The 21934-nt window shown below is 40.5% G+C and overlaps 1 protein-coding gene across 1 annotated transcript in view; it reads left to right on the top strand.

The window, feature by feature from the left end:
• The first annotated feature begins 250 nt into the window (after positions 1–250).
• RYR3 (ryanodine receptor 3) overlaps positions 251–21934 on the top strand; it is a 625867-nt gene continuing 604183 nt past the window's right edge. The window contains exon 1 of the mRNA XM_065402721.1: positions 251–397. Within this exon, the coding sequence (XP_065258793.1) occupies positions 251–397 (147 nt within the window). The remainder of the gene's footprint in view (positions 398–21934) is intronic.

Genomic DNA, 21934 nt, shown 5'->3' on the forward strand with positions numbered 1-21934 from the left:
CATTAACGCTGCTCTGGACAGACATTGATAAGGGGTGGTGGGGGAGAACTACTGATGCATGGAATGTTTTCTGCAATACCTTAACAATAGGTTTTTCTCTAGGGGGCAAAGAGACAGAAAGAAAGAAAAGGAATTGCTTGCCGTGGAACTGGAGAAGCGGCGCAGTTGGTTCTGGCAGTGAGGGGGTTGACTGACAGTCTGCAGTGCAGTGGAGTTAGCTGGGCTCCCTATATGGCTGTGGATTAGCTATATGCTAATACTGATAGGAGAAGAGGAGCTGTACCGAGCACAGCAAGCTGCCAGTGGAGGCAATCAGAGTCTTAGCAGAGCTGACTCCTCAAGAGCCATGGCTGAAGGGGGTGAAGGAGGGGAAGATGAAATACAGTTCCTGCGAACTGTAAGTATCTGCTTTTCTGGGTCATGCAGTAAATTGTTTTACTGTGTCTTGTGTCTGTTCCTGCTATATTGCATTAAAAATGAAATGTTATTTCTGTGCTGGCTTTGCAAAGTGGGAGGCTTGATTTAGTCAGTAAAAATACAATGCTAGAATATGAGCTGTAATAGCATTGGGCAACCTCAATGGGTTCTTCCTTAAATCTGCTCAATAGCTTGCCTGGTACCAGTTTGGTATAGGGAGATCTATTTCCGTTGTAATCCATCTGTGTTTGAAGCGTCCCCATCAACTTTGTACTTGGGTTTCTAAATGCTGCATGCCAAATATCTGACCTCTGAAACTTCTGTATAGGTTAGATTTCACTGACATTAACAGAAGCTTTGCAGATGGGAGAGCCCTGAAATGATGAATAAACCAGACAAGAATGCCCCCTGGTAACCCTCTTCTAACACAAACACAGACAGCAACACACTTTTGTGAGGGGAGACACCAACAGATGTGGGGGTGGCAGCTCCAGAACTGTCCTGGGATATTTTCTCAGTTTAAAGGAGGTTTATTTTAAAAGGAAGAAGGATTTCTTTGGCTAGGAGGTGTTAATTAGTGAAATAGCCTGCACCCAATGTAATTTTCTATAAACAGCCCTCACACCATTCTTCCTTAAGGCTTTATACAAACCTACTGACAACCAATTTGGGCTTTTAAGCAAGCACTGTTCACACATTAAGTTTGCTAATGGTGGGGGGGGAGAGTCCTTTTTCTTAACTCCTTTTTTCACCCAATACTGATACCGTAGTATGTGTTAAAGTATAAATGGCAGGAGGAAAATCCTGTTGGTTCAAGTGTGTTCCCTCCTCCCACACCCTTATCACTCCTCATTCATTGCTGAAAATGTTTCAAGAACAGAGAATCCCCAGCATCAGTGATACAACTTTAAAAAGCTAAGATTCCAGCCTAGACATGCTCACCACCCAAAATAGATGGTTGCCACACATCACTTCTGGGAGGGAGGTGGCGGCTGCCACTGCTTATGTAAACTGTTAGGTGTGATGAAGTGTCATTGGCACTTCATGAATGCTTAATGAGAAGTTCATGAAAAAACAGATAATCTCACTGAAGATTAGTACCCCCCCACCCCCACCCCACTGCCCTCACACTCCACTGCCATTTGGAGAGGTGCCTCTTTCCCAAGATGTGCCTGATAGATACCTCAGCCTTGGGGAGAAGGTGCTCTCTTCCAAATAAATCTTTGAGTGTCCTTCATCTTTTCACTTTCTAAGATGTTTCCTTCACAGAACACCCTTCCTCAATAACAACATGAAGAGCTTTGCCCCTGTGAAGTTGGGCTGTCTGCCATGTGAGATGGCAGTGACTGCTGCTGTGACCCTTTCTCGCTGTTCAGGGGGACTCTGTTGTGATCCTTTCCAGCTGAGACAGAATGAAGTGCTAAGCACATGGGGGTTGAGGGGAGGCTGTAGAGGAGCATTTCTTCTCCTTGGCACTAGAGAACATTATAGGGGAAGAAAGCTGCTCCTCTTCATTTGCCAGGACTGTGCTTACTCCTTTTGCAATCCCAGGTTCTCCTTGCAGGGCACAAATGCAGCAGCTGCTGCTGTCTCCTCTCCACATAACTTGCTTCCCATTTGAGGAAGTGGGACTTGCTATTAGACCCTTTCCAGCCCTCGCCTACTGACAGGGAATATCATCATTTTATTAAGTACTCTGGTACTAGTGATGAGGGCCATAAAAACTTACGTTATTTACACCTTCTATTGCCTGAATATTATACTCATGCATGTACACAGCATAGTAATTCTTATTAAACTGTTCATTGCACTTTTTTTCTCTCTGTGGAATTGGATGGCCTATCGGAATCTTTCCCAGACCAAAACTCATTCACCTATTGAATGTTCCACAGACTTTCTTCAGAATAGAATCTTCTACTGAACACATCCATCTCAATCAGAAAATGGGCTATGATTTTTTGGACCTACAGTCTTTTTTTCTGAGTGCGTAGGAGCCCAGTGCGCTGGGGCCACTTTGCACTAGAAGTGTCTCCTTTAGGATGACATATAAAACAGAAGATCAAATCACGTGTGAGCCTTAAATATCGTATGGCATTTAAAGAGCAGCTGTTTTAACCCTGTTGGTCTAGTAAAATTCCATTTTGCTTTCGTAAAGCAGAATCCCCCATGTTTTCATTTGATATGGTGTCCTGCACTTCCAGACAATCTATTCTGTAGTTTAGTTGTGTTATCATTTTAAGACTACAACCTTCGCACATAGAAGTGGCTTCATTTCAATAATGGGTGAAGTGATATCTGTATTCATTTCTAAAATTTGTCCACTTTTTTTCATATATATTATTCCTGCCCCAAAGAGCTTGCAGTCTTTTTGTTCTATGAGTATGTATTCAGTGCCTAGCCGATTGGGCCCTTTAAGTGCTACTGTGATGTGAATAACAGAAATAAATAATTAGACTTACTAATTTAACAATAACTCTTCATTCCCACCCTCCACCCCACCCCCGCTATTATCGAAACATTTTGAAGATGGACTATACATTCAGGATGAAGATATATTTTCCTCTTGGTCTGTACAGTTACATAGTTGCTACAATCTTCATCTTTTGAGCTTTATTTAGTGCTGCCTTTGATAATATTTGGAATTGCTTCTTTAAATTAGTCTTCAGCTAATGACATCTGCCCCAACCTCTATTCTGGAGACACAGTAATTTTGTGTGTGTGTGACGTCTGTGAAGGGAGCAAGCAAAACAAACATCTGATACCTAACAAGTGTATCTCACAATCTACCACTGTCCTTCAAAGCCCTTCCCCCATACCCTTTTGTTTGTAACATACCACAGGAAGGGGTAACAGATTATAACCACTCGTGTGTGTAAAGCACCATGCGCTTCTGTGAAACTGTATATAAATAATGTGAAACAGCGTAATTTATCATTATTATGTGTTGAAAGGGTTGGAAAGATCTCACTGTTGGCCAGTGTGGATTGGTGAGTGAGAGATACTCTCAATCAAGTCTATCCTCAGCACTGATTTTACTACTGTGATTGAGATTGCCAGTGACTCTTATCCATTCTATTTTTTTTCTAAACTTATTTCTCACTTTTCTTGTTTCCAAACCAACCAAATATGAGGTAATGTGTTGAATCAGACAGCATTTATGTTGCTCCATTGAAAATACTCGCATAATAATTTTGTAACTGGGGACTGATGAAGGAAACAAAATGAAAGTAGTTATACTCACATTTAGTGAGTGTAGGCCACACTAATTTTCCAGGTCACAGTCAATGGTGTTGGGGGGTAAGATTGATAAGTGAGTGTATGGTACATTAATGTACAATACATTGGCATTTTGCTGGACCTCATCCCACTAGACATAATTTCCATTCCCCATCCAAATGAATCACAGGTGGATCGCAACACAAATTAGTGATTCTTCTTTCCCAAGTGTAGTGACTTTGACTTGCTTTCCATGGATCCTTACAGTGTGTGTATATGCATACACACCTTTTTCCCTTAAACTTATTATAAATTCTAGCTATGGACAGAGAACAATGACCCTAACAATATTTTTTTAATTGTGTATTCTGCTCCTGACTTCAGGTTGCTGTTGTCCTCCAACTCCCCTTATGGCTTCTCTCACTGATATAATTGCAGAAGTGTGCATAAAAAATGCACCAGAATACAACCATTACATAAGAATGTATGGGTAGGAGAATTAAATTGCTCCATCTAATGTACTGTGAGTGCAGCAGTCTTCTATTTGTAAAAAGAAGGTATGGAGGATAATTTTTTTATAGGGTTTCACTCAGCGACCTAGGCGGAACACTTAGGGCTGATTTTTTTAGAAGTTTACTCAGGTATGTGTTGTACACATTTACATAGCCAGTTGCACATAGTTGAAGTAATTGTGCACAATAGTGATCTTTCATGTATCTCACTAATTATTTGGATGTACAATTACAGCTCACAGTGAAGATCATTGCACATTTACCCACCTAAACTCTTTAATATCAAGTGCTAGATTTCCATTGTCTGGGTGCGGAAAGGGAGATGGGCATGAGTATCCTAATTAGTTGTAAGAAATTAATATCTAGAATCAATGTACTGTATTTTAGACCGTCTCTAACTCTTGGTATTAGGGTTTATTATTAGAAAAACTAACCATAGCTTTAAAGAGTATACTGTAGCATTACACTTTGCTCCTGATTCATGTTGTGTAAAGACCGTTCTTTCTGGATAAGCCTAGCAGATGTAGTCTTATCAGATCTGCGTCCCTGGTGATACTGCAGTGTAAGTATGAAACATTAAAACAATACATCTGCCACACAGCCGCTTAATATCTTATATTCCATACTAATTATTATGTTCACTCCTGCATGCTGGTCTCCATTTTCAAATAGTTAACACCGATCTGAGAGGCTTGATTCACCATATGACAGAGTGGCTGCTCATACTTTGCTAACCAGTTTGATATCTCTGAGCAGGGATGTAACTAGGAATTTCAGAAGTGCTTGACTACTAGGGAGAGGTCTTTGACAACAGTCAGTCTCATAACTGAAGATTTCAGCAAGCTCAGGGTGACCAGACAGCAAGTGTGAAAAATCGGGACAGGGGGTGGGGGGTCATAGGAGCCTATATAAGAAAAAGACCCAAAAATCGGGACTGTCCCTATAAAATCGGGACATCTGGTCACCCTAAAAAAGCTGCACCCGGAAGTTACAGACAAAGGGCTACAAGAGTACCCCCTCCAACTCTCAGCATCCACCCCAACAAAACCCCTATGCCAGGCCTATTGAGGGTGGGGAGGAGTGTAGGATCAAATTAAGTGGAATTCTCCCACAGCTCCTTTAGCTCCTGTATAGCCCTTTTATGCTGCTAGAGAAAGGGATAGAATTGGCTCCCCCATATTCTCTCTGAATTAACATGGGCATTATGTCTCTTGCCACCTAACTGTATTGTTTTGCATCAAACTAACCAACCATAAGTGGATTGCTTAGTCTGAGAAGAAACATAGGGGAAAAAATTAACTCAAAAATGTAAGACAAAATTGCCTTAAGAACTGGTATGGACAAAATTTTACATGTAGTATTTTTCCATCTCTCCTCCACTTTGCACTTCTAAATTTCCCCTTGCTTTTCTTGTTCCCACAGTTTTTAACAATTGTACAAATTACCCTTTTCCTCTGTAGAGTTTTTTTATATATAAAATAACAGAATATAAAGTCCAACTCTTCTGTCTTCCATTAACTGTTAGAAAACACCAGAAATAAAGTCTAACTTTAAAGATACTCTATCAGTATACACTTCTGTACCTCCAACCCAGCCACATTCTAGTCTTCTTTCCCCTCCCTTTGGTTTCTACCACACAAACAACACGCAGTTGTATCTGCTTCTTGGCACCAAGCTACTCAACCTCCCCTCCCCCATCCCTCCCTCCAAATAGTATTGCTCCAGCTGCTCCTATTTCTGCCCACCCATTGAGTTACCTCACCCAAAATCATACTCATAAAATCTTCTAATCTCGTCATCAAAAGGAGATTTCCAACTGCATCAGCTGTGCTGGTCAGCAGCCAAGAAATTGATGACTCATACTGATTAATTGGTATGGAAAAATGTCCTTGCATCAGGACTACATCCTTTTATGGGCAGGAGGATGGTTATGACAAATGACTGACTTCACCAGGGCTGATATTGCACAGCATGTACCCTAGTGCAATGTCAGTGATGCTTCTGATGGAATCTGAGGTGACAAGGTAGGAATTTTTTGTAATATTTTTATGAAGCCTGTATGTGCCTCAGTTTCCCCGATATGGTGCATTGTTACCTAAAGGGGTGGGAAAGGACTGGTTGTTCTCAGGGCAGGGTGAGAGAAATAGGTGTGGGTGTTGCCTAGGTGTCAGGGCCTTAGTCTCCATATCAGTGGAGCATCTGAGAAGACAATGGCAAATTCAATTGCCAGGAAATTGACACCTAGCAACCAATGACCCAGAGGGATATGGGCTTCTCCTTAGAAGCTGAACAACAATCCCCAGCTCAAGATTCAAGGACTGGAGAGGTATGAGGTGGGTGATAAGAGCTGGCTGCTGGAAGGAGTTGGGGAATCTCCCCTGGAATCTGACAAAGGAGGTCAGACCAAGACAACGCTTGAACCAAGGGGTTCACTACCTCTTGGCTGGGCTTGAGGCTAACCTGAATGCACTATGCTTTAGCCTTCAGCTCCCTATACTATCCTAAGGACTTCCTAAGCTGTATTCCAGTTAATGAATAAACCCTAGAGTTTTGTGAGAGTGTCACTGGAAATGCTTGGTGAGGTGCATTAATCCCTGAAGAGCGTACAAATCTCCATCAGGAGTCTGTCTCAGTTGGACTTGCTGAACGGAACTCACTGTGTGAAGCAGGAGTTCTGAAGGCCCAGAGGTCCAGTCTAAGGAGGCAGTGAAGCCACATGACTTACCCTGGAGGAAGAGTGAGACCCCTGGGGGGGGGGGGGGTGGAGCTGGCACACTGTAGGGATTTCTCTTAGACACTGTTCCAAAGCTGGAGCAATAGCATCAATCCTGTGGAATTGAGACATCCAGTCAGCTCTTCTGCTACTAGTTAAAATTCTTTTCAAGGCATTGGAAACCTGAGTATCATCCCTCTCAAACTGTGTAAAGACCCCCGTTTCTAGCCTGGGAGAACCCTGAAATATCAGCCTTCAGAGTTGTTAAATTCTTACATATAGAAAATTGTCACTGCTTCAGGGTTGAATTGTGTCAATCCAGACAGCGGTAATCTTGGGCTTCAGGCAGGTTTAATTCTTTGAGGAAATTTCACAATGGGGTTGGGGGGAAAAAAGGAGGAAACCTTTCAGTTTGATGTGATTTAATAAGAGGGCAGCAGTTTGAAGCTGGTTAATGGTTTGGAAATAGAACTGGGCAATGTTGTTGGTTTTTTTTAAACGTTTGAAATGTTTGTTTGGCCCAAACAATTTTTCTTTCAGCAAGAAGTAAAAAAAACAGTTTCACTTTAAAACTAATTGGATTTTTTAGTTTGGCCTATGAACCAAAAAAAATCAATTATTTGCTCAGCTGTATTTGAAATGTTATAATTCATCTTGAGGAAAGATAGATTAGTGGGCAGAAACCAAGTGAGGCAATCTTACTTAGACTGTAAACTCTTTGGGTCCAGTCTGTCTTTCTGTTGTGTGTTTGTACAGCACCTAGCACAATGGGACCCTGGTCCACGACTCGGGCTCCCAGGCACAATGGTACTACCAACAACAACAAAAAACAACTGTAGTCATAGAATATAACATGGATCTCCCCTCTACATGTGTGGTGTATGTGTATGCAAATAGGGTTGCTGTTGTCCACTCCTAAACAAATGCTATAAATACAAGAAATCGTGACTAAAGGTTCTTTCAAAGTTTAGAAGTCACTTTCTCTACATACATATTTCAGTTAAGACTCACATGTAAGAATAAATAAGAAATGAAATTCACTATTCAGCCTTAACTTGATCACTTAACATTACTGTTTCTCATCGTATTGAACTTTAGTTAATGATTGAGAACCACACATGGGAGCTTTATTTCCTCTCCCTCCTCCCCCAGGAAATTTATTCAATTTTAAGACAGGTGCTCTACTGATTCTAGGGTCATAAAGGAAAATCCTCCCACTCACCCCACAGCAGTGTACAGTCAATGTATTATTTCAATGTTCCACCTTCTACTGAGGTATCAGGTATGGTTCATGGGCAGAGAATCTGATATTGGAGTTGATGTATTGATGATCTAAAATAGTAAATCTTGCACAGCACCTAATTGTAGAATAATTGGTTTCCAAGGACCCTAGGAATCATTGTATTAAAGAATAAACATAGATGCCATTTAACAGAACTTCAAGTAGGTAGTTAAAACATGTCCTGTTTCATAGACAAGTTGCTTAATATTTAGCAAAGTTGTAAGGAATCATCCTAAAAATAACTTAATTAAACAAACACTCACTTAGATATTATACTATATCAATAGCAGGGAAAAGTAAAAATAGAACTGTATGAACTTATTAATCAATTTAATAATTTCAATTAAGAAAATGAAATGTCACCAATTTTCAAATTGTTCTGTGTTTTTTTTTTTTTTTTTTGCATTTTGAAAAAAAATCAAACATCTCTATTTAATTTGGAAAAGAATTACTTTCTTCATTTTTACAGTAGAAATATTTGTAATAAAAATAATATAAAGTGAGCATTATACACTTTATATTCTGTATTGTAATTGAAGTAAATATATTTGAAAATATAGAAAAACATCCAAAGTATTTAATAAATTTCAATTGGGATTCTATTGTTTAACAGTGTGATTAAAACGGCGATTATTTTTTTTCCAGTTAATCGCGTGAGTTAACTGCAATTAATCGACAACCCTACTAATTATGTATGAGCATTAGCCACAATTGGGTTCTAAATCCATATTCAGATTTTGAATGTTTCAAAATTCAGGGGGTGTTTGAATGTAGTTTTGGTTTTGACTCATCACTGAAGTGCTTTTCAAAAAATAATTTGTACTTCTTTTAAAGGTGCTTTAATATAGATTTACAATAGACCATGATTCCAGTTCTTCCTATGAAGGAAATGGAGCAACATCACACAGAAGTTCATTGTGTTGAAATCTACATAATGATCACTAAAACCAAAATCCAAAGACTCTACACTTTCTCCCCTCCTTTACCCCACCACTCCCCCTGATATCCTGCCTGGTATCAGGAAGAATTTTTCTTTTTGCCAGTAAACAATTTTGTATTCAATGGCAACTTTTGCTTTCCTCCTAACCTTCCAGTATTGTCCTCTGCAGGACACTGCACTTGATGAATCAGTGATGTGATGCAGATTTGCAAGTCTACTCCAATTGGGTCAGTCTGTATCAGGTAAAAAAAAAAAAACAAGGCTACCTAGCCTCAAGTGAAGCTTTAGTCCTCCTTTTCCCCCATTTTAGACTTTTTCAATAATCTAACATTTTAAATCTGTATATAAAATATTATGAATCTAATATATTCCCTCAGGATGAAATAAGAGGATTGTCTATAGCCGTGCTTTAAGATTCGATTCCCAATGGAGGAAGCAACTATTCACCATCCAGTGTGTACAGTTTCTAGCCTGATCAATGGGCAACAAGTTTGACAGGTAACTTGACAAACCCACTGTAGAAAAAGCGCAAGGACATGAGCAAAGTTTTAAATTTATAAATAAGATGATACTTCCAGTAATTGTTTCAACCAGACCAAGCTCAGGTCATTCTCCCCTCTTTAGGGCCACCTTTAGCTACTAACTTAGTCACAAGTCCTATTGATTGAAATAGAAGTTTTGAGCAATAAATACTGACTTAGGACTCTTAGAATGAAATTTCCTCCCCTCCCCCTGTGCAGAGAGCCAATACAAGGTGTATGCATTACTTATGTCCCACCCTCTGCACAGGGGTGATTTTTCACCCTGAGCAAACAATGAGAGCTTATCCGTGACATTCCTACAATTTCATCGAAGGCATCAAGTGGATTGCCTGATCTCAGTGCTTCTCACTAATCCCCTGCCATGTTAACTGGGTATGATTCATATTGAAACCCAGCTGTGAATATTGACTCATGCTCAGTTCCCATGACAGTGCTATGGCCATATGTCCAAATGCTGCCAAGTGCATTGGGAACAGACTCAAAACAAAACAAAAAAAAGAGGGGGTGGTGAGGGAAGATTTACGGTGTGGAATAATAAAACCTGACATGGATTATAAAGAAATGCATTAAAATCAAGGACAGGACACAATTTAAAGGTTATGGACCACCCTCCACTCTCATTTCTATACCCTGATATAAAACATGGATATTCCCAAATGTCACTGGATAATGATGGAAGTCTCTTGTCAAGCCTTACCATAGATACTAAAAGGGTGGCCCAATTTAAAAAGAATTACAAAGCCAAATGCTCTTTGAAAGAGGCATAAGTACAGGAAACCATGATAGTAGGGGAACTGTAGCCTAACCACTATTTGGTCTTATCTGGCACAAAGAATGCTAAGCCCTATCATATTATCCCTCTCTAGCTTTGTTAGATTCTTATTTGCTTAAATAACTATGTAAAAAAGCCACCAGGCAAATGTCCATTTCCTTATGCTTTTATTAACTAGTTCTGTTGAAACATATTTGGAAGATACAGGTTTATTTAAACCCAACAGCAGCTTCACCTACTTACAAAAACCTTGAAAATTAAGAAGTACAGCATAAGGGTTCGGCAAGAGTTTGAGCATTTTGTATAAGGTACTGAGCATCCTCAACTCACATTGATTTCATAGGCTACATTGACATAGTTGCTTATTAGTATCTGGCCAAACATTTCTTTAACTCCTGTGTGCCAATAACTGTAGCAGAAGTTTGAACAAGTATGCAACTGTAACATAAGTCTTGCTGAAAACACCAGCAATTTTCTTTTTAAATGCTCTTCTTCAAGCAATGAAAGGTCTTTTATTAAGTAAACCACTTTTGCATACTATAAATATCATAACTTGAAGCCAACAAAATTGGCATCAAGATGTGTTGCAAAACTGTAAACACAATCTAAGTTTGTCTTCTCTTTTGTATGTTGGGGATGTAATTGAACTCTCCTTGGATGATATTACATTACATTTTAACACACCACGCACAAGCAATTATTTTGTCTAATACATATAAACACACTTTGGTCAGAGGAAACTATTAAATACTAAATTGCAATGCTCAAATTAAAATGTAAACCAAGACTATTTAAAAAACAAAAGGAAACCATGACAGTTAAGGACATAGTGTAAATTGTCACTTTGAGTGTCATAGTGGCTTTTTCTCTCTCAAATTTAAGTAGCTTTAAAATTTGCTTCCCTTATTAGATTTAATTTTTGTTGAATTGAACATTGTCAGAAAATCCTGCAGTTGGAAAATGACTGACGTTTTGCTTCTAGTTTTTTTGACTTACTTTTGTAGCAGTCCTGATTCCTTTAAAAAAAATAATTTTGATACAGCTGGCTTTTTACATTACTGGGTGATGCTTGCATTCATGATGGGAAGAGATTGAATCATCACAGAGAAATTTTAAAAAGTTGGAAGGAAAGGGAGGAAGCTTCTTGAAGTATTCATGGTTTTGCCTATAGAACACATTTACCCAATTTCTTGTAAAGTGAAATAAAGATCTTAGAGAACATCTTGAAAGTATTAGTTTTTGCCATAATTGTAGAGAGTGATGACTAGTAATTAATGCATCACTATCAAAGAACAACTCCATGTAAAATGCACTTTTTCACAGAGTATTGAGTGCAGTCTCCTTCATGGAAAATGTATATTAAAATTTGCTGCTAGAGATTCTGGTAATAGTTTAGTATATAGACCAAACAGGGATACTAGATTGTTGGTATAAAAAGGAATAATTTTTGAATGTGTGAAGTAGAGTTTATATATTCGGCATGTTAAAGAAGTTAGAGGAGTGTGACAGTTTTTATGCAGGTGGATAGTGAGTCTTTGGTACTTGCCAATGGAGTGGAATGATTCTCTCTGATGGAAAGGTTTGAAGTTTGACCAGCTGCTTAGTATTTGTGTTCATTCTCTCAGTATGAAGTGTGTGTTGTTTAAAATGACTACACAGATTAATCTGCAAACAGAGTTGCAAAACTCTTGCTGACCAGATGTTGGAACCCTGCAGGGAATTGCACACCAATTATAGTTGACTCACTGAAACAGGTGTGGCTCATTAGACTTCATCCTGGGAATAAGGGATGAGAGAATAGCTCTCTGGTAGAGGGGCTGGTATGAAACAAATGCTCTCTGGAAGCAGCCAAACCAGTGGACAAGCCTTAGGCTGTGTTCATATAGTGTTATTTTGTAATTAGGTTTTGTTAGTAAAGTCAGATGTAAGAATGGGAGGTTTGTGTTTGTGGCCTTTTTTTTTTTTTTTTTTTTTTTAAAGCCCTTTTGGGAGGCAAGTGGGGACTGCTGAGCTACTCTACCTGGATACCCAACAAAAGATTCTGCAGTGCTGTTCTATGTACCAACTGCAGTCTGATATACACAGTTTGCAATATCAGTGAAATGCAATAATCAGCAAATTGAATGGAGGACTAGCAGCAGGAAGTATTTTTCTGTTTCAAGTTGTAGCCTTTACATTGCAACAAGGGATTGGCCAGGCTTATTTAACTACATGGGGAAAAGGTAAGAGTGTAGCCTTATGCCAGTATAAAAATGCCAGATTTGAAATATTAAAATGTGAAGTTTCTAAATTTCAAAATTGGGAAGATAAATTTACATTGATAGAATTCATGCTTGTACAAAAGTCTGCAACAAGGTTGAAAATGTGTGGGTTTTTTTAATCTCTTCTGTAAAACAACTTGGAATTTATTTACTCATTAAACTTAACCAGTTTTTTTCACTTTATCTGCATGACTTTAACCTGTTCTTTCATGAAAACTCTAAAGTGAACAAAATGTTCTTTCTGTAATCCACAACACTCTAAATAAACTACTAAGGAGATTTAGCAAGACTAATAATTTAGGGAATAAGTAACAAGATTTTGTGGAGCAAAGTTTTAAAAGCCTAAGATCTACTCTCCCATTTTATGTGCAAAATTTCTGCTGCAAAATATGTACCTGCATTTTTGTATCTACAAAATAAATCTGAGTATGTGTGTTCCTTTGTGGATGCAAGTCAGGCAGCTAACTAGGTAGTCAGGAGTACGTACCCAGCTTTACACTTGAATCCATTTTGTGAGTGCAAAACTGCAAGTGTAATTTAGGCCAGCAAAAAGACAGTCACCTTTGTGAAAATTTGCCCCCTATATCTTAATATCTATGAATATATATATGAATTGGTATAGATTTGTCTTGTCACAGGCTGTAAAAACCTTGTTCTTGAGTGAATTTGAATACTACTAGAAGACAGAATGCACAATCTTTTTAACATAGGATAATATGGAAAGAAATGCATGCATTATCCCTGGACTCTTCCCCCATTAAACACAATTTTATGAAATTGTCTTGAAGACTTTAATATAAACTTTCTGTAAACATTTAGTTTTAGGAAAGTTCTAAATGATCTGGAATGTGCTATACTTTGTATAGTTGCCAGTTTGATGAAATATGTCCTTGTTACTCTCAGCCAACTTCAAAACTTCAGAGTTTCAAAAGTTTGTCAAAATCCATTTTTCCAGTTAATCAAAAAGTAATCAAAAAATAGCAATAAAGCTCATTGTCTGATTGCTTTTTATGAAATTGCAAGCACCTGTCAAGTTTCCAGTGGCTTTTTTAACCATAACATCCTGCTGGTGACAAACAGTAACCCATAACCATTAACTTGAATGGACTTATCTTTACTTGGAATGTTTTGTATTATAAATTCAAAACATCATCTGTGCCACACAATGTGCAATAGATGAATTTTTCCCACAAAAGTAATGAGTGGCAAAATTTGGATTCAAATTCAGACTTGTGAAAGTCTGGGTGTATAGATACCCCTTTAAGATTCTGGTTTGGTAAGATCTAAAATTCTGTAACAAGTTTTGATTTGAAAAAAATAATAGCAACACTTTTAGTTGCAGAGCAAATAGTCCACCAGACTATTTGTCCAGGTAGCTCTGCTGTAGTTTTGAGAAACCATCAGTTTGCACCAACATTTCACAAGAGCAATTCCAAGCACTGGATTGAAATAGTTTGATTTGGGAACTGGCATTTTCCATAGGAAATTAAAGGTTTGGGTGTTATGGGAAACTATCTTTTTCCCCCTTAACTCTGATTGCAGTGCTGCCAAGTGTCACGCTCCTCTCCTCTCATGATACACACTGCCTCACACTTATCTGGCAGATCCATCACACCTCCCTTCAGCTCAGCCTCAGTCTCTCACATTTAGCCAAGCTGCAAGCAGAGCTGCAGTTGTGGCTGCTAGAGGCCATTGTGGCACTTACCAGCCAAGGGGTTGAGATGTTTTTTCTTGCTTTTCCCCTGGCTGCTTGAAATTAGCCCCACTTGGGCAGAGGCAGCTGCAGCCAGAGGAAGGCCCGGCGGCAGCAGCAGTGGCACAAGGTAAAAGACCCAATAACAGCACCAGTTTCTCTCCCCTCAGCCAGCTGCACTGAATGCCCCCAGACAACCCCTGCTCTCTCACCAGGAGCAACCATAGCAGCCACTCTGCAGGTGCCAGTGACAGCCCCAGGCACCCAGCACAGATTCACCCCACAGCAATTGCAAACATGCCACTGTTTTCACCTTCCACACAGACTTCCCTAGCACTCACCTAGCTTCCCTTTATTTCCCCCAACAGCCACAGCTGCCAAGTTTTGAACAGCTCCATGCGCTATCCATGCATGAGGCAGGCTGTGCTGACGTGTCACACAGTGCTGTCTACTCATCACTAGGGCAGCTCCTTGTGGCTGCATCTGGGGATAAGCTTCACTCAGGTTTGATGTCCCCTTCTGCTGCATGCTGCACCTGCTGCAGTGTTTCTCTCGTTCCCTGTGTGTCAGGGTCCTCTGTCTTTTTGGCTTGACCTCTAGTCAGGTCACTATAGTCTTCCCCTTCCAGGGTATCAAAGTTCTTCCGCACCAACAGTCGCAGGCAGTATCCGTATTCACTGCCCTGATGGTTCCACTTCCCCAGTGGGAGAACCCAGGCCCCTGCTCTACTCTAGGTTCCAGTCCAGGGACCCTATACCTGGCAACTGTGCCTTCAGACCCTATTGTCCCTTCCTGCAGCTTCTAGTCCACATCATAGAATATCAGGGTTGGAAGGGAACTCAGGAGGTCATCTAGTCCAGCCCCCTGCTCAAAGCAGGACCAATCCCCAGACAGATTTTTGCCCCAGATCCCTAAATGGCCCCGTCAAGGATTGAACTCACAACCCTGGGTTTAGCAGGCCAATGCTCAAACCAAAATGCTCTTCTCCCAGGCAGTAATTTGAGGCTACTGAACCCCGTAGCCTCAAACACACTATCTTACTCCCAGGAAGGGGTTGCAGACTATTTCCCAGCAGCCCTTTTCTGTTGTCAGCTTCCTGCCTTTGTAAACCCAGCCCAGCTCCTCCCCTAGCCGGACTTTATCAGCAGATTGGGCCTTGGCACCCCCTGGCTTTCCTCCAGGTGCACCCATAGTGCAATCTATGGTTATTGGACTAATTTGCCTCTTTAGGCCTTGTGTGGGGCGGGCATGACCCCATCGCATGACCGTGAAGCGAATTTCATCATATCCAGATTAGCTCACTAAGGCTACATCTACAGTATGGTGCTACAGTGGTCCAGATATGGCACTGCAACTGTACACTGCCGACAGCAACAGAATGGCTTTTTCCATTGATGTAGTTCCACTCTCTGAGTGGCAATAGCTAGGCTGATGGAAGAATTCTTCCAGTGACCTAGCTATCTCTCTGCTGAGTGTTAGGTCAATGTAGCTGTGAAGTTTTCACATTGCTGAGTGCTGTAGCTATGCTGACCTACCTTTTAAGCGTAGACCAGGCCTAAGTAATTTTGCCATGGAGATGCACAACGCTCATCAGCTGTATGATTCAAACTGTTTCAAATCGTTAAAAGAATGAAGGACAGTATTGCCAACATTCACAATATTTGGTGTTTTTCTTAAAGTACCAGCTCTTGGAGTCTGGTAATTTACATGCGAATCTCAGCTTTCATTTTTTTAAAATAAATATATTTGTAGCCCTCATGGTTAAAAGTAAGGCTTGAGAATATGAACTCTAATGGCTGGAAGAGGTCAAATAAAATGTACCCCACACTATTATTATTTTTTAATCTAATGGCTCTTAACCAATACATGGTTGGTTGATTGATTATTTATTTATTTATTTGAAGAGAGGAAGGTTGACTCTGGAATGGTTGCGGTTGTTAATAGTGCATGTATAGAGTCAAAAACTACAAATACGTTATTCAAAAATTATTCCCCTCACTCGCCTGCCAGCACCTGAGTTCAAGATTTTTTTCCCTGCTGCAAAGATTGAAAACGTCACCAACACTTATTATGAAGCAATGCAGGGAGTGCAGCTACCTCTCATGAAAAATGCACTCGTGATTAACTTAAATAGCACTGTTTTCTTGGCAGTGACTCTTCAATTGACCTGCCCTCCTGTTAACTAATGCTTATAGGTTACCCCCCTTCTGCCAACACACATGTTAATAGGTATTAATATGGTATATATTAAGTAATTATGTTAAATTGTATGAAGTTTCTTCTTGCTCACTTATGCTAAGTATCCCACAATACCTTGTTAAAAGTACAACTGAGCATTTGGCATAGGCAGCTAGGAAAACTGCCAAAGGCAAGATACATAATTGTTCTATCCTGGTACAGGTAGGGAGTGCCTTCATGGCCCAGATAGCTTAAAATGCTGTTTGAAAACAAGGTGAAAGTTAACTGGTAAATTTTAGTCGTGGATAACATGTAAGGTACTTTTTACTTTTAAACCCATATACTATTAATATAATAAGTTTTGGGGGTGTATTTTGGGAGCACACCTTCAGTGTATGGTGAACAGAACACACTGCAAAACCTGTTCCCTCGGAAAATTGATGTAACATATTAACTTTCTTTCTTTCCTGTACCATATTGCTTTGTCTATAGGCAGAATATTGGCTGAGCTTGGTAATTTGGTCTCTTAAACGTTTTTTATAACAAAGCACAAATGTTGTCAAAACCAATTGGTTATACATATTAATCAGAGTGCTCCGAATGGATGCTATGCAATATTTATTGGTACCAGCAATTAGGCAGTGACCACACAGATTGTTTGTTATCATTAACTAAACAAGAAGGCAAATTTCTCCACAGTGGACAACTAAGGAGGCAGAGTTCTCCATAGATATTTTTGATGGTACCATCCATTATTTGATGGTGAAAGTTCTTCAGTGCTGAAATTAGAAATGCATGGGTTTAGACATTTACTGTGATGAGTGTAGTCCTGTTATGAGGACACTATTCTATCATACATCATAAAAATGGAATTTTATTTCACAAGACTATTAGTTAAATATCAGCTGTGTGGCCTAGAGGATGGATCACTGGACTGGGATTCAGGAGATGTGGGTTTGATTCCTGGTTCTGTCACAGGAGTTCTGACACAGGGTAACCTTGGATAAGTCACTTCACCTCTCTGTGCCTAAGTTTTCCCATCTCTAAAATGGGGATGATATGGAGCTCCTTTTTGTAAAAGTGCTTTGAGATATATTGATGAAAAGTGCTATGTAAGAGCTAGTTGTTAGTATCGTGACTCATGTCATGTTAAAGCCACTGTTCTCTATCAATGATCATTAAAATATCACAAACTTTTACATATTTGACTTCATGATATACAAAAGACCTTCCAGTTTTTAATAAATTTTTGACTAGCAATGTTGTGTGACTTTAATTTTCCTTTTTAACAAAGAGGTTAAGGGGGTGACTTGACTGCAATCTATAAATATCTGATAATATTCTCTGATAGATTGAAGAGCCTGTCATAGTATGATCCAATGGTTGGAACTTGAAGGTAGACAAATCCAGACTGGAAATAAGGTGTAAATTCAAGATTGGATGTTTTTCTAAGAGATCTGCTCTTGGAATTATGTTGGGGAAGTTCTATGGCCTGTGCTAAACAGGAGGTTAGACTAGATGATCACAGTGATCCCTCTGGCCTTGGAATCTGACTTTATAAATCTATGACTCTTTTGTAACTCTAATAGAGACTCCTAAGGAAATGCAACTGAAATGTCTTAAATAAATTCCTTTACAAATCACTTGCATGAGCATCAGAACTTTAGCACTCAGACATAAATCAGCTTTTCAGCAGCAGCGGCAGAGCTAATATAAAACCTGAGATTTCAAGTAGACACTGTGCTTTGAAATAACTTCAGCAATAACTAGATGCAAAATGCAATGCAAATACCACATGCTTAGAATATATAGTAGCATGCCTCGGGTGGTGATATAAGATGCCTAAGGCCAAATGACTTCAACTAGTAGTTGAAGTAAATAATCACTCTGAAATCCACTGCCTGGAGTGTCTCACCCTGTACTATGCAATGGAATGTATACAGAAACATAAGGAAAACTTAAAAGACACAGTGCATGTTTGAGACAGGCATATGTCATTAGTGACAGTCAGCCTCAATTACTTACAGAATTCAAAAGTCATTTAACAACTTTGATAGCAACTTTTTTAACATTTAGGATTTCTATGTACACAGGCTGTTAATTTTGACAAAACAAACATAATGTGAAAAGCACAAATTAAAAATGCAGTATCGGTCTTAATAGTGCTGACTCCAACAATGACAACCTTTAAAATATGAACCTTACTCTGCAAGTATGCCCCTGATATCAGAACCAGTAGAGTTATATTGTGTGGTATCCAGGGCAGGGCCTGGAATTGAAGGGTGTGGTCAATATTACGTGAATATATATGTGTTCTGACCTGATCTCCCCACTTCTGACCCAGATCACTCCTGTACATGGCAGAAATAGTCAAAGGATGGTAGACCCTTTGCAGCATACAGGTTAGAATGTAATCTTCCATATTAATGCTGTTTTTGCAGTGTCAATGTACAGTAGACCTTTCTGTGCCAAAAAAAAAAAAAAAAAAAATCCAATAAAGTTTGGATTTGGCCCAAAGTGTTAAGGCCGTGTGACCTAGATACAGTATAATGTAACTCTGATATTCTAATTGCTTGCAACATTTTCCTACTAGGAATCTTATTTTTATTTGGAAGATACATTTATAAATATAAGAATGACCTCTTTCAGTTCTGCCATCTTCCTAACTAAACAACTATACTTCCCCCAACGTGAGATTGTCATGCCTGTAATCCCCGCTACCTTTTCCCCACCTTTGACTCATTCCCCAAACCTGTCCCTCCTCCTGCTTCCATTTATCTCTCTGCACAGGACCTTGCTGATTTCTTTCAAGAGAAAATTGACAAAATATGGTGGCGCTAGGGGCTGGAATCAATTGCTGGCCTGCTTCCTGACTAACTTTCCTGGTAGGCAACCAATAAGACCAGCTGCACTGCTTAGGAACTGACAGAGTAGGCACAGCACCTGATTGGCTGCTTGTTTTTAGCAGTCCTGTTTATAAGCCTGGCACCTACAGCAGATCAGCAGCTGCTAAACACATACCATGCCTGTATCTGCACTTGTCTTGCTCCAGTGTGCTTCCAATCCCTGCCCCTGCCTGGTTCCCATCCTGGTTTCCATACCTGCTCCACCTACCACCTGCTCTGGCTCTAGACCCATTTCCCCTATGGCTTCTGACTTCAATCCTCAGCTCTGCCTTCAGCCTATGACTCTGGTTTACCCTCTGGCTCTGGCATTTGGTTTCAACCACTAGGCCCAGTAGTCTACAGTTTGAACAGCCCAAATACAAAGGCTAGGCACCCACTTTATTGGTATGGACCCCACTCAGGCCTATTTTTCCGTGGTAGAGCTGGTGGGAGCTACAGAGAGCTTGCATGCACAGGTATCCACTTTGCAGGTGTAGAATGCAACCCTACAGCCCTGGTGGCTTCTCCAGCAGCCCTGGCTCTGGCTTCCTGGGAGTCAAAGGTCCCGCTCCCAAACAAGTTTAATGGTGATCATAGTCCGTTCCGAGGTTTCCTAAACTAATGCTGGCTCCTTTTCTTGCTACATCCCCAATTATTCCCCACAGACCAGACCTGTTTGTTCATTTTGTGAGCGCTTGGCTTGGGCCTTGCCCATCTTGGAAGAGTCTGGCCCCCTTATGGGCCAGTTGGAGCAGTTTGTTCAGGCCATGCCAGTTGTCTTCAGTGACTTCCACCGGACCACTGAAGACATGCTGCAAACTCTACAGCAAGGATGTCAATCGGCTGCCTAGTATGCTATTCAATTCCATTCTCTCTCCGCTGACACTGAGTGGAATGAGGCCATGCAGCATTATAAGTTTCAAATTGGACTGAGTGATGATATAAAAGATAACTGGCATGGGTCAAGCTCTTGCCCCACTCATATCTATTCATAATGCTGCTGCAAAGATTACTTTTCTAGCCTGTCACTTTAACCAGGTTACTCCCCTCTATGCATCCCTCCCTAAGCTCCATCCTCTATCTCATCAAACATAAGCTACTTGTCTTCATGGCCTATCCCAACTCTACCTACCATGACTTACTTGGTATCAAAAGAGCTACTCTTGCCTCTGTTTGACATGAGGCCTGCCTCCATTGCCCACTTTTTCAGCTTTCAAAAAAGCACCTTTGTGCTTTTTCCTGTGCTTGAGAGGTCATCTCCATAAACATCTGCAAAGCTACCTCATTATCTTCCTTCAAAACTCTCCTTAAATCTCTCTTGCTGTGATGTCTGCAAAAAACTTGACAACGGTGAGGTTGCCGGTGTGCTGAGACCATTGGTTATCATGCCCACCAGTACTGACTGCCTGTTTCCTTGTACTCCCCCATCAGTCTGTCTGTATCTGTCTCTTGGGGCCAGGGACTGTCTTTTTGTTCTATATTTGTACTGCACCTAGCAAAATGGGTCCTGGTCCATGACTTGGGGCTCCTAGGTGTGTCCCAGGGACCTATTGGTGCATTGAGTTTTACAGGGCTCTCCTAGGTCAGGTATGTGTATAATAGTTCACCAAAGAGTGACATGTAAGTTCTCTGCCAAGAGCCCACTGGTCATCATAATTGTTTGCACAGAAAATAGTTTGAGAAATGTAAAATATTACGTTAGAAAACTGTTGAATTAAGCTTATCATCTGAGTCGAGGTGAGCCTCAGGGCTAACTCAATGAACAATATAGAGCAATGAACATCCATGGAGACAAGCTACATTTACTGTCTGGGCCAGATGCAGGCCTGAGATTTTACAAAGACAAAGACACCCCAAGATAAGATTCTCAAGAGGGGACTTCCTAGGGTGAGAGACAATCATCTGTAACTGCATAAAAAAGAGGAGAGAGGACAAAATTTTATCCTTCAGCTAGGACACAAACTGAGAGTATATTTGTCTCATGAACAGAGGGTCACAACCAACCTGGCTGTAAATTGCTCTGACAACTTTGGGTGAGTGTTGCATTGTAAGACATAAAAGTATCTCGTTAAATAAGGTTCTAGAATGCATATTATGATTTGATATGTAACCATTTGTTTCCAGTACTTCTACTTGCTATTACTATAATTCAGTGGTTCTCAACCTATTTATCATTGTGGGCTGCAGGTTGAGAACCACAGTGCCCCCCATCTAACCCCCCCACAAACCCCATGCCCAGCGCCCTCTGCCAAGAGACCCATCCACAGAATGGGGCCAGGAGCGGAGAGCTGGGTGCAGGGTGGAGGGCAGGGACCCTGGACCCTGCTGCGTGGGGACCACTGACCCACGCTGTTCGGGGCTGGGGGGCAGCCAGGATCCCAACCCCGGACCCTGATGCAACCGCGGAGTCTGTTGTGTGGGACCGGGCGGCAGCCGGCAGCCCGGAGCCCGCCAGGTGGGGCTGGGCGGCAGCTGGCAGCCCGGAGCCTGTGGCCTTTAGCACATAGCTGAGCTGGGCCACAG

This window comes from Emys orbicularis, chromosome 4, assembly GCF_028017835.1.
Source record: "Emys orbicularis isolate rEmyOrb1 chromosome 4, rEmyOrb1.hap1, whole genome shotgun sequence".
NCBI classification, from domain to species: domain Eukaryota; kingdom Metazoa; phylum Chordata; order Testudines; family Emydidae; genus Emys; species Emys orbicularis.